At 34.9% G+C, this 16267-nt stretch overlaps 1 protein-coding gene across 3 annotated transcripts in view; it reads right to left on the minus strand.

The window, feature by feature from the left end:
- The window catches only part of BBS9 (Bardet-Biedl syndrome 9), a 478120-nt gene that overhangs the window by 233317 nt on the left and 228536 nt on the right, over positions 1–16267 (minus strand). For 2 of the 3 annotated variants that reach the window (XM_003279188.3, XM_030796212.1), the window contains 3 exons: positions 16231–16245; positions 11107–11247; positions 737–832 (listed from right to left, as the gene is read on the minus strand). In XM_003279188.3, coding sequence (XP_003279236.1) covers positions 737–832; positions 11107–11247; positions 16231–16245 — 252 coding nt within the window. The remainder of the gene's footprint in view (positions 1–736; positions 833–11106; positions 11248–16230; positions 16246–16267) is intronic. The other variant, XM_003279191.3, reaches the window with a different exon arrangement.

The raw sequence follows: 16267 nt of genomic DNA on the forward strand, positions 1-16267 counted from the left end.
TGTGTGTGTGTGTATGTGTGTACTTTTTTCTCTCAATACAAATTTGTTAAACACTTCCTTTCTTAGTATCTTACTTTATTTCCATGAAGGTGTGTATAACTCAGTAAGTTCAGTAGCTTCAATATACTACATATGTCAAGAGCTAGTTTTACATTGACTAGTTTCAACTATTATTCTCACATACATAAAGCAACCAAATCAATAAAGCATATTTAAATTCAAACTTGACTGTATAGTTACTACACCTTTCTGCCTATTGAAATTACACTCAGCAAAAGCTATCCACTTTCACTGTCATCTTTGCCAATGTCCAAAAGGAATAAACAAGAATATATGCAAACAAAAAAATTCCAAGTTCTAGGAGTTCCCAAATCTAGTTCACCATATACCTACCTCAAAAATATTTTTCATTTCTTTAAATTCCTCTTAGACTTTCCTTAGCTCCAAGACAAAAATTACATACACTCTGATAAAGTGAATATATCAGTTACATATCTGATTTTTGGTGAAATTTAGATCATGGTAAGGTAATCTTGGACAACATCAGTGTTCTCTAATAAAACACAATCCTAACTTCATCTAACTTTCACATCCTATCTACTTAATATCATGGCTTTTAGTTACTGAAATCTAAATGAACATCACCCTTTGCAGGAATCATTGATGTGAGTATCCTCTGTGATGTGGTATCCTTAGAAAAAAAATTAAAAAGCAATAATAACATGGTTTTACTTACGAGAAGTTTTGGAAGCAAGAAGAGTAACTCGAGCACCTCCTAAGAAGTGAAAACCCATTACATTCACCTGATCATCATCTGACTGACTTGCAAAACCTACAAAGAAAAGAAAGAAATCACCTTATGTAACCAGAAGGCAAAATTAACACATTTGAAATAGGAATCTTAGTTGAATGATGTGTGATTTTTATGTCACTAGTCATGTATAAACTCCATGTGTGAGCTATAATATATTCACCTTGATTTCCATAGTAGCTTCCAATTAATGAAATTTCTGCCTTACACTAAAACTCTGGAGTCATTTAATTTCATTTATTCTAATGGTTGATTCCAGATATGAGACAGAACACGTGCAAGATGAACTTAGCATATCTTTTCATGCCAGATAGCAAGGAAGCTATTACTGAGCCAGTAGGGTTTTATGAAAAGGACTTGAAAGCCAGCTTAAAGAGACTACTACTGGCCAGAGATAAAAATATCAGGGTATCACCATCTCACACCAGTTAGAATGGCCGTCATTAAAAAGTCAGGAAACAACAGGTGCTGGAGAGGATGTGGAGAAATAGGAACACTTTTACACTGTTGGTGGGACTGTAAACTAGTTCAACCATTGTGGAAGTCAGTGTGGCGATTCCTCAGGGATCTAGAACTAGAAATACCATTTGACCCAGCCATCCCATTACTGGGTATATACCCAAAGGATTATAAATCATGCTGCTATAAAGACACATGCACACGTATGTTTATTGCGGCACAATTCACAATAGCAAAGACTTGGAACCAGCCCAAATGTCTAACAATGATAGACTGGATTAAGAAAATGTGGCACATATACACCATGGAATACTATGTAGCCATAAAAAATGATGAGTTCATGTCCTTTGTAGGGACATGGATGAAACTGGAAAACATCATTCTCAGTAAACTATCGCAAGTACAAAAAACCAAACACCGCATGTTCTCACTCATAGCTGGGAATTGAACAATGAGAACTCATGGACACGGGAAGGGGAACATCACACTCCGGGGACTGTTGTGGGGTGGGAGGAGGGGGAGGGACAGCATTAGGAGATATACCTAATGCTAAATGACGAGTTAACGGGTGCAGCAAACCAACATGGCACATGGATACATACGTAACAAACCTGCATATTGTGCACATGTACCCTAAAACCTAAAGTATAATAATAAAATAAAATAAAATAAGGGTATCTAAGAAAATAATAATTGCAATGGAGTAAAACACATCAAATATGTTTAAAGGCATGAGTTCATACAGAGACTTAAAAACAAAATAAAAACAAATAGTCACTATTGGATGATCCTAGAGAATCAATACTATTTATTTTAAGCTCTATTTATTTAAAATATTTTAAAAATTAGTAATAAAGGGAAAGAACCAAGCATTTATCCTGAAAACCCTACTCGAACTGCACCATATAACAACTACTAAAGGAAAGGTTCTCTCTGTAGAAATATTCCAGCTAAAAAATGAAGAAAGTGTGAAAGAAACAGAATATCTATTTTTCAGCCTGTAGTGAACTAATGGATCTCAGCGTTGAATATCAATGGCTGTTACCATCACACACAAAAAAAGACAAACAAATATTATGTGCCCTCTGTCTGCTGAAAGTCTATACTACCATCCATGAAGAACTCTGGCCAAAATAATCAATCTTGACTCTGCTAGCTGTAGATCCAACTTGCCAATTTACAGACAAAGTGACAGAGAAAAGAAATATTAGGCCAGGCATGGTGGCTCACGACTGTAATCCCAGCACTTTGGGAGGCCAAGGTGGGGAGATCACCAGGTAAGGAGATCGAGACCATCCTGGCTAACACGGTGAAACCCCGTCTCTACTAAAAATACAAAATATTAGCCGGGTGTGGTGGCACGTGCCTGTAGTCCCAGCTACCCAGGAGGCTGAGGCAGGAGAATTGCTTGAACCCAGGAGGTGGAGGTTGCAGGGAGCCGAGATTGTACCACTGCACTCCAGCCTGGGCAACAGAGTGAGACTACATCTCAAAAAAAAAAAAAGAAAGAAAGAAAAAAAGAAAAGAAAAAAGAAAGATTAAACATCATCACAGGGGTAAAGGATGTCACCAAGATGGTAAAGTAGGGGACACTAGTCTTCATCCCCAGTAAAAAAAATTAGAGAGAGAGAAAGACAGCTATTCAAAAACCATAATAGCCCCATGGGAGCTCAAGGGCCCATTTAAGAAGCTACAGCAAAACGGAACAAATGGCTGGTTACATCAGCATACCTAAGATGCCTACAGATGGCTAGTGACAAAGAATAAAGGCAACAGGCTATTGGTGACAGCCGTGGAGTGGGAACTTCCATGGTTCCCAGCAGCCTGCTCCACAGAAGACACCAGCATCTTTTGCCACTGAGGTAACCAACAGCCATTTCCACCAGGGAACCCCAGAGAAGAAAGCATGGCTCTATATTCCCTTGCTCAAGAAGTAGCTGCTGTTGTACCACCCCAGGACCAAAACCACCACCTCTCTAAACCTTGCACATCCCCTAACCCCCAGGCCACAGTCACTTCATGAATGTGCATACTTCAGGCACTGGCTCTGTGGCTGCACTATGCCCACCCATGTCTCAGATACCAGAGCTACCACCAGAGTGAGCCAACTCACACCCGAGGTCCTACAGCTAAGGTCTCTCTGTGTATTCCTATGGTTCAGTCATTACATCACCTGCCATAGAGGACAAGGTCCCATTCTGTACCCCAGAGCCAAAGTAACTGCATATATCCAAGCTCCCATCTCAGGCTCCCTGGCTGTTTCATAAACACTAATGTCTCACATACCATCACCAACACAGAAATGGGGGTTCCTGTGCCCCAGGCACTGGTGCCATTACCACCCAAAGCCCAGAACCAAAGTCCCTTTACACATACCCATGCTTCAGGACTTGGCTCCATGGCATCTCCATAGGTGCCACTCATCAGGCACTGGAAACTGGCCCACAAGCCAGATAAGAGTGCCAAGAGGGATCCCCTTGGCCACGATTTCCCTGGTGGAAGAAAAAGAGATTGGGAGTACCCTAGCATCCACTGCCATTAAAGATCCCAATAGCCCTCACTATTGCTGAGAACACTCACAGAGTTGGCAACTGAGGATACCTGCAATCTTAACCAATACCAACCAACCTGCAATCTTAACCAACACCAACCAATCTGCAATCTTAACCAACACCAACCACAGCTAAGAGAGCTGCACACAGTTTACAGTTATGCCCTTGCCAGGGCCAGAACCTCTACATCTCATACTGCCAGCACCCTTGACCCTCCCATAGAAGAAGGTCTTTCACACCAAAATCAGCACACAAAGTTGGAAAGAGGACACTGATCCACCAAATGTGCCGGCATCAAGAAACATGAAAAACAAAGAAGACATATCCCTACCAAAAGAACACAATGATTTCCCAGTAGCTGACCCCAAAGAAATGGTCATCTACAGGTTAACAAAGAATTCAAAATAATTGTTTTCAGGAAGCTCAACAAACCAGGAAAAAAAAAAACAGAGAAACAAAACTCAGAATAACAAGTTTTGGAGCTGAAAAAATACAATGAATGAAATAAAAACAGCTGGGCACAGTAATATTAGCACTTTGGAAGGCCGAGGCAGGCACATTATTTGAGCTCAGGAGTTCAAGATCAGCCTGGTTAACAAAGTGAAACCTTGTCTCTACAAAAAATAAGAAAATTAGCCAGGTGTGATGGCATGCACCTGTAGTCCCAGCTACTTGGGAGGCTGAGGTCGGAGGATTGCTTGAGCCCAGGATGTCAAGGCTGCAGTGGGCCATGATCATGCCACCGCACTCCAGCCTGGATGACAGAGCAAGACCCTGAGAGGGGAGGGGAGGGGAGAGGAGGGGGAGGAGGACAGAATGGAAGCAAAGGGCGGAGGGGGAAGGGGAGGGGAGGGGAGGGCAGGGGAGGGTGAAGGGGGAAAATACAATGAAGAACATCAAAAACAGAACTGATTAAGCAGAAGAAAGAATCTGTGAACTCAAAGTCAGATTATTAGAAAATACAGTGAGAGGAGGAAAAAACTGAAAGGAAAGAAGAAAGGCTGCACGATTTAGGGAACAGTATCAAGCAAAACAATACGAGAAAATCTTCCAAATCTGGAGGGAAGTATAAATATCCAGATATAAGAAACTCATGACATCAAAACATAAAATGTAGGGGGATGGAGTAAAAATTATTCACATAACTGTAGAAAAAAACTAAATTACAGATCAATTTCTCTCATGAACATAGATACAAAAATTCTAAAATACAGTTTGGCAAATTAAATCTAAAAATATAGTGAAAATATATCATGACCATATATAATTTATCTCAAGAATGCACGGTTGGGCTAACATTAAAAATTAATCAATGTAATCCACCATATTTAACCAAATAAAGAAGAAAACGATAAGAATGTCTCAGCTGATGTAGAAGTAATCTTGAAAAAATCCAATATCCACTCCTGATTACAGTCTCAGCAACCTAGGAATAGAAGGGAACTTCCTCAACCTGGTTAAAAAAAAATCTAAAAAATACTTATAGCTAAAACATGCTTAATGGTGAAAGACAATGTCTGCTCTCACCATTTCTATTCAACATTGTCCCAGAAGTTCTAACCAAGGCAAAAAGCAAGCAAAAACAAACAATCCAGTTGGAATAGAAGAAGTAAAACTGTTTTGATTTGCACATAACATGATCATCTATGTAGAAAATCTGACTGATTAAATCTACAAAAATGCTAATAGAGCCTGCAAGTGGTTTAACAATGTTGCATGATATGATACAAGATTGATATAAGAAAATCAATTGTAAGCCAAGCGGGGTGGCTCACGCCTGTAATGCCAGCACTCTGGGAGGCCAAGACAGGTGGATCACCTGAGGTCAGGAGTTCGAGACCACCCCGACCAATATGGTGAAACTCCATCTCTACTAAAAATACAAAAATTAGCCAGGCATGGTGGCGTGTGCCTGTAGTCCCAACTACTTGGGAGGCTGAGACAGGAGAATTGCTTGAACCCGGGAGGCAAAGGTTGCAGTGAGACAAGATCATACCACTGCACTCCAGCCTAGACGACAGAGTGAGACTCCATATCAAAAGAAAATAAAATAAATTGTATTTCTATGTATTAGCAAAGAACAATCTGAAATTGAAATAAAACACAATGGCATAAAAATATATGAAATAGGGATATATCTGACAAAAGATTTGTAAAACCTGTACATGAAAAACTACCAACCCTCACAGAGAGAAACAAAATAGACCCTAAATAAATGAACGATGGTCTGCACTTTCATCTTAAGAAACTAGAATACAGAGAGAAAATTATACCATGTTCAATATTGTTAACATATCAGTTCTCTCCAAATTGATCTATGGAATCAATACAATCACAATCACAATCAAAATCCCAACAGCCAGTTTTGTTTAATTTACAAGGTGATTCTAAGATTCATATGAAAATGCAAAGGACCTAAAATATCCAAGACAGCATTGAGAAGAATAAAGTTGGAGAAATTACACTACCTGACTTCAAGACTTATTATAAATGTACAGTCATCAAAACACAATGTTATTGGTATATAGCAATAGGCAAAGATATCAATGGAACAAAATTAAGGAAGCAGAAATACACCCACATAAATGTGGTCAGATGATTTTCAACAAAGTTGAAAAGGCAATTCAGTGGAAAAGGATAGTCTGAAAAATAGTGCTGTAACAATTAGACACCCAGATGCAAAAACATGAATTTCATCCATCCCTCACATCACACATAAATATCAGCACAAAATGGGGAAGAGAATTAAATGTAAAGTTTAAAACTAGAAAACTTCTACCAAAAAAAAGAGAGAGAGAAACTTTGCAACCTTGGATTAGGAAATATCTCTTAGATGTAACAGTAAATTTATGATCCATTAAGAAATTGATGAACGGGGGGTTTATCAAGATTAAGAACTTCTGCTTTTCCAAAGATTCTGATAAGAAAATCAAAATACAAGCCACAGACTGGGAGAAATTATTTGCAAATCACATATCAAATGAAGGAGTAAAAGAAGACAGATGAAAAAGAACACATACTATATAGCTCCATTTTATAAAATTCTAGAAAATGCAAAAAAATCTCTAGTAACAGAAAGCAGATCAGTGGTTGCTTGGGATGCAGGATAAAGAATTACTAATAGACAAAAGGAAACTTTTGGCAGTGATGGATATGTTCGGCATCTTAACCGTTGAGATGGTTGCATAGATACAGAAATCAAACTTTTCAAAATTATATGCTTCAAATGTGTAATTTATGGTACAAAAGTCATACTTCAATTTAAGCTTTTTTAAAAGCACAAAAATATGTACTGAAGCTGTGTTTGAGAATAAAAGAATGTATAAAAATGTACCAGAAAAAATAAGTAAGTATTTTATAATCTTAGAATAGAGATCATTGCAGGCATAACATGAAAACCTGAAACTATGAAGAAGGCAATTAAGAAATTTTACTCCCTAAAAATATAAACCTTAAAAGAAGGAATTAAAAGAAGAAATACAAGTAGTTAAGAAAAATTAAACATATTAGAAATTCCAGTTAAAATTGAAATGTCATTTTTTACCTAATAATGTCAAAAATTTAAAACGATTTAATGAATCCAGCTGCTATCATGGGCAGGAACCTTGATGCTGGGAGCATAATGTGACACAATTTTTCAAAAAGGCAGCTGGTATTTGAATAAAGTTTTCAAATATGCATACCCATTAACTCAAGCATTTGTCTCCAAAGAATTTCTCCTAAGAGAAATAGAGAAACCTGCATGTACATGACACCTCCAAACAATGGAATATTATGTAACCGTTAAAATATAAATGTATTGACAAGCAAATGTAGAAACATACTTGAGCAACATAAAAAACTATTATCAAATGACATTTTATCTGTTATTACATTTAAGTAAAATTTTTGTATAAAACTACTGGTATTGTGACATACATTGATGGTCAGGTAATTTAATACATGTTCCCAACCCCCTTTTCTCTAGCCCATTTAGTTCTCAGCCTCTTGTCCTGCTAAAGGAAGCCATGTGACAAAAATTATGGCTATTGAAACCTAAGCAGAAATTTCCTAGGGAATCTTTTGAAAAAATCCTTTTCTGATAAAAGTTATCATCATTACTATATAGCCATTTCTTCCCCCTACCTCCTACCTTGTAGTAAGATATGATGCCTGAAGGTGAAGCAAATATCTTATTACCGTGGAACAAGTCAACACACTAAAGATGGCAGATTACAAAGAAAGAAAAAATGCCAGGTATTTCATAACCGTCATAAACTACTACCACAGCTTCCACTGCCCACGTCTGGATTTCTCTTTACATGAGATAAAGAAATGTCTTGACCACACCTGTAGCTCACACCTGTAATCCCAACATTTTAGGAGCCCAAGATGGGAAGACCACTTGAGCTTAGGAGTTCAAAACCAGCCTGGGCAACATAGTGGGACCCTATCTCTACAAAATAATATTTTTTTAATTAGCTAGGCATGGTGGTACATGCCTGTAGTCTCAGCTACTCTGGAGGCTAAGGTGGGAGGATTGCTTGAGCCCAGGAAGTAGAGGCTGCAGTAAGCCATGATTGTGCCACCGCACTCCAACCTCAGTGACAGAATGAGACCCTGTCTCGAAAAAAAAGGTATTTATTGCTTAATTCACTTTTCTGGGGTGACAGAAGCACCTCAGATAGCTATTTATATATGTAAATAGATGTTTTCTATATAACTATTAAGCATATTAAAAGGTTTTTCTTATAATATTCTCTATTGGCAAGGTTTGGGGTACTAGATGCCTTTATTCAAACGTTGTTAGGGTTAACTGGTATTCCTTCAGGAAGTCAATTTCACACTATATTTCAGAAGTTATAAAAACATTCTGATTCTCTGTCTGACCCAGCAATTCCACTTTTAAATATTCATCAAATAAACTATAATAAATTTGAAGAAGTATTGTTACAACAATGTTCATCACAGGTATATTTACAATATTAATAAACTAAAAACAAATATCTAAAAGTATAATGCTGGTCAAATGATTTTATGGTATGGATTTATGAGAGAATACTATGTATTCATTAAAATCATATATCAAAAATATCTAATGATGTAAAAAGATGTCTCAAAACAGTATGACAAGTGAAATTCTTTTTGGGGATAAATGCTTAGAAAAAATATTTATTTAAAGATTAGACGAGTTAATGGGTGCAGCACACCAACATGGCACATGGATACATATGTAATAAACCTGCACATTGTGCACATGTACCCTAAAACTTAAAGTATAATAATAATAATAAATGGTATTAATTCTAGGAGACAGGAAAAAAAAGATTAGAAAAATGTAATGAAACAGAAAAAGGTATTGCTGGATAGCAGAATTACTAGTAACATTCACTTTTTTCCTTTTGGTTATCCACATTTTCTAAATTTCACATTTCTTTTGTAATAAGAAAAATTAAAGCTATTTTAAATATACCTATATTTGTTCACAGAAAGAGAACCGGAATAAACAAATGGGAAGACATGTAGAGTAAAAGTTGTTTTATTTCTTCTCTATAAAGCTCATTAATTTTGCTTCTTTCAGTTAAAAAAAGCAGACACAGAAGATTTGCAATGGCAACTTTATCTAAGTCTTATTTTTATAAGGGTGAAGTGATACTTATTTTAAACAAGCACATGATTCCATCCAGCATGTTTAACATGAATACAAATCCAGGAATTTTTTTAAACCACTCTATATCATATATATTGGATCCCAGAAGAAATTCTTAAAAATTTGTCATTGTGTCCCATTCCTAAAGTGAGTAAGAAGCAAATATATGCTGATGAGCATAATGACATCAAAACAATTGAGCCCAAAATCAGGAGGAAAATGGATAAGTCATCTAAGCTTTCTTTAGCACACACTATCCAATTCGTATCTTATGGACATTACCTTTCTGCTCAAAGGCACGTGTTTTTATTCAATTCTAATTGGGTTCCATTTATCTACAGTAAAGATCAACCCTTCCTCAGAAGTCAGGTGCTTAAACGTTTTTCAAAGCCACCAATAAATTTGGTGTTCAACATATAATTTCCAACTATGTTCCTAAGGTAGTATAGGAGACCCAAGAAACTAATAAGTTTATGCAAGACGTTACAAAAGGTAGTGAGTCTGTTTTTTTCATAATCCAAGTTTGTTACAAGAAAACTGACTAAAAAATAAGGAGGTAAAAGAAGAGATGGGAGAAAGAACCCAAAAGGTAAAAAATATGTTGCTAACAATATATACATATATATCTCCAAACTCAATTCACACTTAAGAATAGAATAATTATAGTAAAACATTTAATTTTGGAGATTTTTCAGAGTTATATATAAATAAAATTTTTGAAATACTGCAAATTAATAAAAAATAAATTTTAAGCATCTTAAGTAGTTAATAACACAAAAGTTGACTTACCATAAATTTCTAAACCTTGTGAGAAGTATTGTTTGTATCCTAAATCTTATCCACTAATGCAAAGGTGAAGATGTATCTCATAGCCAACAGTGCTGATTTTTAATGATTTAAAAGGGTTGATTTAACTCCAAGATTTTATTCTTCAGTTCTACCCCACCATCAAGAAAGTTAATGACATGACACACTAAAAACCTTGGTTACTAAGGATGTTTTATCCAATAAAAGCTTCTTTAGTTTCTAAGCCACTCAGAAAGAAAAACGACACTTCTCTCCAAGTCATACCATCACAAATTACCCCAAATGTTCACTGTGATATGGAAGCATTAAGTATGAAACCCTTCTAAACAACCAGAAGCACAGGATGCACACCCTCTAGCTGCTGTAGACAGCAGAATAAAACAGTACAAACAGCATCTACTTACGAGATTACTTTTCAGAGACATAAGAATATACTTTAAAAGGTACATATACAAAAGCCTACAATGAAGATAAATAATAAATATTTATACACTTAGAAGACAGATATATCCAAAAACCTACCATAAAGATGAATAATAAATATTTACATTCCAAGCCAAAAAAATTCATAGTCTAAAGAGAAACACTTGATGTTTTTATTTCTGAATACCGTAGCAAAATAATTATTATGATAATTTTAATCCAACTTAAAAGGAATACCTTATTACCTTGTTGATATAAGCTATTCACCTTTGAACAGGCAAAGGAGGGAAAAATCCTTGAGGCATTTTTATACTCTTACTTAACAATTATCTGATAATTACCCCATCATTATCTGCTGATGAAGGATTCCTTTCTAAATTCTTAGCATTTTTGATGCTGCAGGCATGTTATTTCAAAAGTCTTACCTGGGAAGAGACTAAGAAGACTGACTGGAGATTTGTTGGTATCAATAGTAATTTTGTGGCTTGCAGTTTTTGAAGGCTGACCTGGTAGGCAAATTAACTTTAGGGGAAGTCTAAATTTACATTGGATAACTCGTGGAATGCCTGAAATAAAAGAGAGATATGTAGATTCATAGACTTGACAAATAATTCGGCAAAAAAAAAATTGTACTACTAATAGTTTGAGCAGCAACATACCTTGGTTTGTTTGTTGCCTGCCTATTTTGTTTAACAAAGCTGAAATAACTGTAAATTATTATCATGATTCATATTTCATTACTATTTTTAAAAGGTACAAGGCAAAAATAAAATTTTAAAAGAAGCATAGAAATGAGATCTGTCTTTAATAGTAGTACATATTTTTTAAATCATCACATTTGGATACTATATAAAACATTACAGTTACTTACATTCAATTACTGAACTAAGTCTTTAAGACCTTCAGAGCTCTAGCCCTAATCCAAGACTATCAGCAAACGTGAGCAAAGAATATGAAGTTTCTATCATATCTTTAAGACTCTATATTACCATATCTAAAAATTTCTCTACTCAAAAACATTTTAAATCTTCAGCTTTTTTTACTTGATGAAGATTCAAATTATGAACATGAAAGCAAGATTTGCTCTTCTGAAGTTCTATTGAAGTCCATGTCCATTTTACACATTAATATGTGGAATATTACCTTTATATGAATTATACTTTTCTCAAGCCATTTAACTTTACATATCACTTTGAGTGACATTTTAGACATTTAGACATAGTCATTCAATTGTCAAATGATTTTAATACTCATACATGCATACTGAAATAGGTAACTGAATATATGACAATGAAGTTTCCTATTAGAATTTGTATAAATCTTTTCAAAATCATTTTCAATATTTTTACAGAAAATGAAATTGAAACCAAAGCAAATTAGGCTCTCTACTTATAAATCTAGAAAAGCAATACTAAAATCCTAGTTTTCTCTCCTTTTGTTCTAGAACTCTGTTTTTGACTGGTTAAGATGAAAGGTAATATATAGAAGCCTATGTTGTGCCATAGTGCTGTAGAAAAACTGAACACAAAATATTCTAACTCTACTTGATGAATGCACACATTAATTCCTTCATTTCTTTATGAAGGAGTTAGGGAGCTGTTTAAAAATAGCAAAAGCAGAAGCAGTTAGTTTGGAGACATGATCCCAAAGCAGGATCCCTGGAATTAGCAATATATTTTGCTAAAGTCAATCGGAATTGTATGTCTTACTCCACATCCAAGCTGGGAGTACACTTTTCAGTATTACTTATTCACTAGGATAGTGAGAAATCACCAACAATGGCAAGCATATTGATATATGAGGTCAATTAAATACTTTTTCAGAGCATGTGGAGCATATTTGTCATTCTCTTCAATATAATCTATTATCCATCAAGTTTTACATAGCTCATTTTTTGCTCATAACCAACAGATGTTAAATTCACTTCTCCTGGAACCCTAGATGCAAATTACAACTGGTGTCTCTTAAGAAAAGTCCCAGGGTATTATTTCATGACATTCTGTGAGGTTTTTAGAGGCATGTGTATTTGTACTTTACAATGATGAGATGTTTTGACTCAAAATATTATGGTAATATGATCTAAGATACTGCACAAAGCACAACTGTCAATATAACCACAAAAAAATTACAAAGCACTACTTTCTCCAACTTCAAGGAAATTTCCATATACTCTATATATCCTCAAATTATGGAAATACACCCACTGAGTGTGTTTCCTCTACAATAAGTAAACTGTAGAGAAAATTTCAGATGTATGAATTAATAGATACAGTCTGGAAAGAACAAGGAAACTTAAACTTGTTTCCACCTCCTTCATTTTTAATGACTAGTACTACAAAAACAAATGCTTCCTTTTCTGACAATTCTGTATATTCACAAAAAGAAACTATCTTCTACATACTTTCAACCAAATTCTGAGCTAATTGTTCAAACCAGAATTTGGCTGTGAATGTTCTTCTAAAACTATACTGCTAAAACTGTAGCCACTACTTTACTTGGACCAGGTACTGACTGAATTCACAGTTAAAAAAAATTAAATGTAATCAACAACACTGCCCATAAGTGACTGAGCCTATATATTTGAAGATTATTGTCCTACATCTCCACGAACCCAGAGCTAAAGAAACTGGTAGTGTATATGTTTTCAGGAATCGAAACAAATGGATTGCAAGCACTAATAAACCCAAGAAGGAAAATACATTATAACTCAGTTTACAGTTCAGTTAGGTCAGTTAATGGCAATATCACACACTAGGGCAATGGTTTGCAGTTGCTAAGATTTGTAGAACCCCTCCAGAATATCTTTTCTCTGCAGGAATCATAAGCCTGTTTCATAGGACATTTGGAAAACATTACTTTGAAAAATGATGACACTCATACTTAATAAAATGATTATGGCTATTTTTTAAATGATGGCAGCTTGAAAAGTTTTACCATTAGGGAGAAAAAAAGAGTTATGAAATCCTTAAAAAAAAAAAAGTCTACAGAAACCATCCCTTAAAAGAAAAATTAGAATGTCACTATTTTATAACACTTACTATCAAATTAAAACCCATGGATTTTACAATACAATCTCTAGTTTTTAGACATGGGGTTTATCAGAGGCACATTTCTACTGGGATTTACACCTTCTTAGGAAACCTGAAGTGTAAATTTGGCTAACAGTTACTCTTCAGGCTGTAATTATGTCTAAGAACCTGAAGCCAAAGACTCATAGAGGCATGTGTGGGTGTATGTGTTTGTAATAGAGAAGGAAAAGAATTACATGTATTTAAAGACTTTTCACAGTTGCTAGTAGAACAGCCTTCAAGTTAGTTGAAAGAGACTAATTGGTCCTAACTTTGCCTACCATCAGCAATATTTTCTCTCTATAGTTGGCAAAGTAGTCTCCATATCTGGCTTACTGAATTCTCTAAGTGTTACGCTGAGAGAAAAGAAACTTTTGTCATTTATTTTACTCCAATATTGGCCTAGTCATTTATCAGACTGACTGTTCTGTAGTTCTTTTTACCAGATATAATCACCTCTCCTTCAAACACTTCCCTTCCTACTAGAGGAAATGGATAGTCGTAACTGCTATGGTGCAATTAATCACAAAATTATTTAACACTCAGAGAGAATATTCTCATCAAAACTAGCCCTAACAGAACATTTTATTTCCAGGAAGAGACTTCTAATTACATCTGGCACACCCCAAAAGCCCAGTATCACTGTCAAATTGGAAGCCAAAATGTGCTTTAAAGAAATAAAGGAAAAAAGAACATAGAAAAAATATGTATATATGAATAAAATAACCATACCTATATATTATACATCTATATAATGGTTTTAGAACTCTTTCCAGGGGTCTGCCAGAGTAATTTCATATTGAAAACAAGGAACCCCAAAGCAGTAGCAATGTCTGGTAGCCAGAACTTCCTTGATCCTTTCCTGTTATGTCTGGCTGCGTACTGTGCTTCATCTGCAGTCATGTTTTACACTGCCCACGTCATGTAACTTTAATGCAGAAATAATGGAGACTAACCCTTATGGGACAACATAAAACCTCATTTGCCTCTCTTTTTCCACATATAAAAGCAGAACTGCTTATCTGCAATGCAGCCCGAACAGATCAAGACAATAAAATGGATCAGTCTTTGAAATATGAAGCCTTGTGTGTAAGTAAGATCTAAGTGGCAACATATTATTTTCTTGCCTACTAGGTGCTGCCGAATATTTCAACTCCACTCCCTAAAGCTTAATTATAATTTTAAAATATATCAAAGAGATTATTAAAACCAGCTTTCATTTTGTATTGAAACACTACAATTTCTATGAATTGTGGGTTTTTTCCTCATAGTTTGGGCTGAATTTACAGTAAGAAGGAATAAATTTCTTTGAACAATAACCTTAACTGATTTTTTAAACTTAAAACTAATCATTTAAATAATAATATGATATTTTACAAAATTCAGTCCAAAATCTTAAATATTACAGGCAATCTAGCTAATTAAAATGTAAATATTCATTATTAATATCAGGTTATTTTTTAATGACCCAAATTCTAATTTGACAAGTATACTTTGTGTTATTAAGCTAATCATTTACTTCTATTAAAACACTTCTCATATAAATATATATATACCTTCCAGATATCAAGATGACATGTGCTATGCAACTCAGGTTGTTGGCATCACCCAAACTGCATGAGTAAATATTGCCACAATCTTTATTTCATTATATTTATTTAATTATTACTAATTAATATTGTTATCTAAAATGTATCTTAAAATAACTTATAAAGATAAACTACCACATTAAGTCTATATCTAAGAGGAAAAATAACCAGAGATACTTGTAGTGCCTGCTATGTACTCTGTTAGTATGCAATTCAAAGATGAGTGCTTGACCCCTGCCCTCAAAAAGCTCAAAACCTACAAGGAGAACCTAAGGAACAAACTTAATTAAGCTCATATTATGATCAGAATCATAGCAGAGTCAAGCAAAAGATTTGGGGAAAACAAAGTAAGTAACAACACTGACCCAAGCAAGTTAGAAGGAGTCAGACGTTTGATAACATTCCCCTACAAATTCTAAACAAGACAGGGAATAGGCCCACAGAGTGAACACACACATCATTCTTATCACAGAGAGGTGAATCTCTTGAAGCATGTAGGAAAACACAACTTAGAATTCAGTGACAAACGCTCTTTTTTTAAACTCTTTCTTTCTTTTAGGTAAAATAACAGAGCATGGAACTAAATAACCAATGACTTGCAGAAATAAGTTGTCAATAACACCTTTAATATTTTTCAAAAAAGACATTCTATTCTTACTCCTAATTTCATTCTTTCTCATGACTCCGAAACAACGAATAATGACAAATCTCTGTGGAAACATCTATTATGCTCTCCATAGCAGAATCAAGGCACTGTATCGTCCTAAAGAACTTTTTCTAGTTAAAAGAGCAGTCCATAAGAAGAGCTCATTCATGGTATAATACCAATTCAATTCATCAAACAAATTTCAGTTCTGAAATTCATTTTTTTCTAAATTATCTTTACACTTACCATCAGGATTTCGATCTATCCATCACAGGCAATGCAA

Source organism: Nomascus leucogenys, chromosome 17 (assembly GCF_006542625.1).
Source record: "Nomascus leucogenys isolate Asia chromosome 17, Asia_NLE_v1, whole genome shotgun sequence".
In the NCBI taxonomy this organism is placed as follows: Eukaryota; Metazoa; Chordata; class Mammalia; order Primates; family Hylobatidae; genus Nomascus; species Nomascus leucogenys.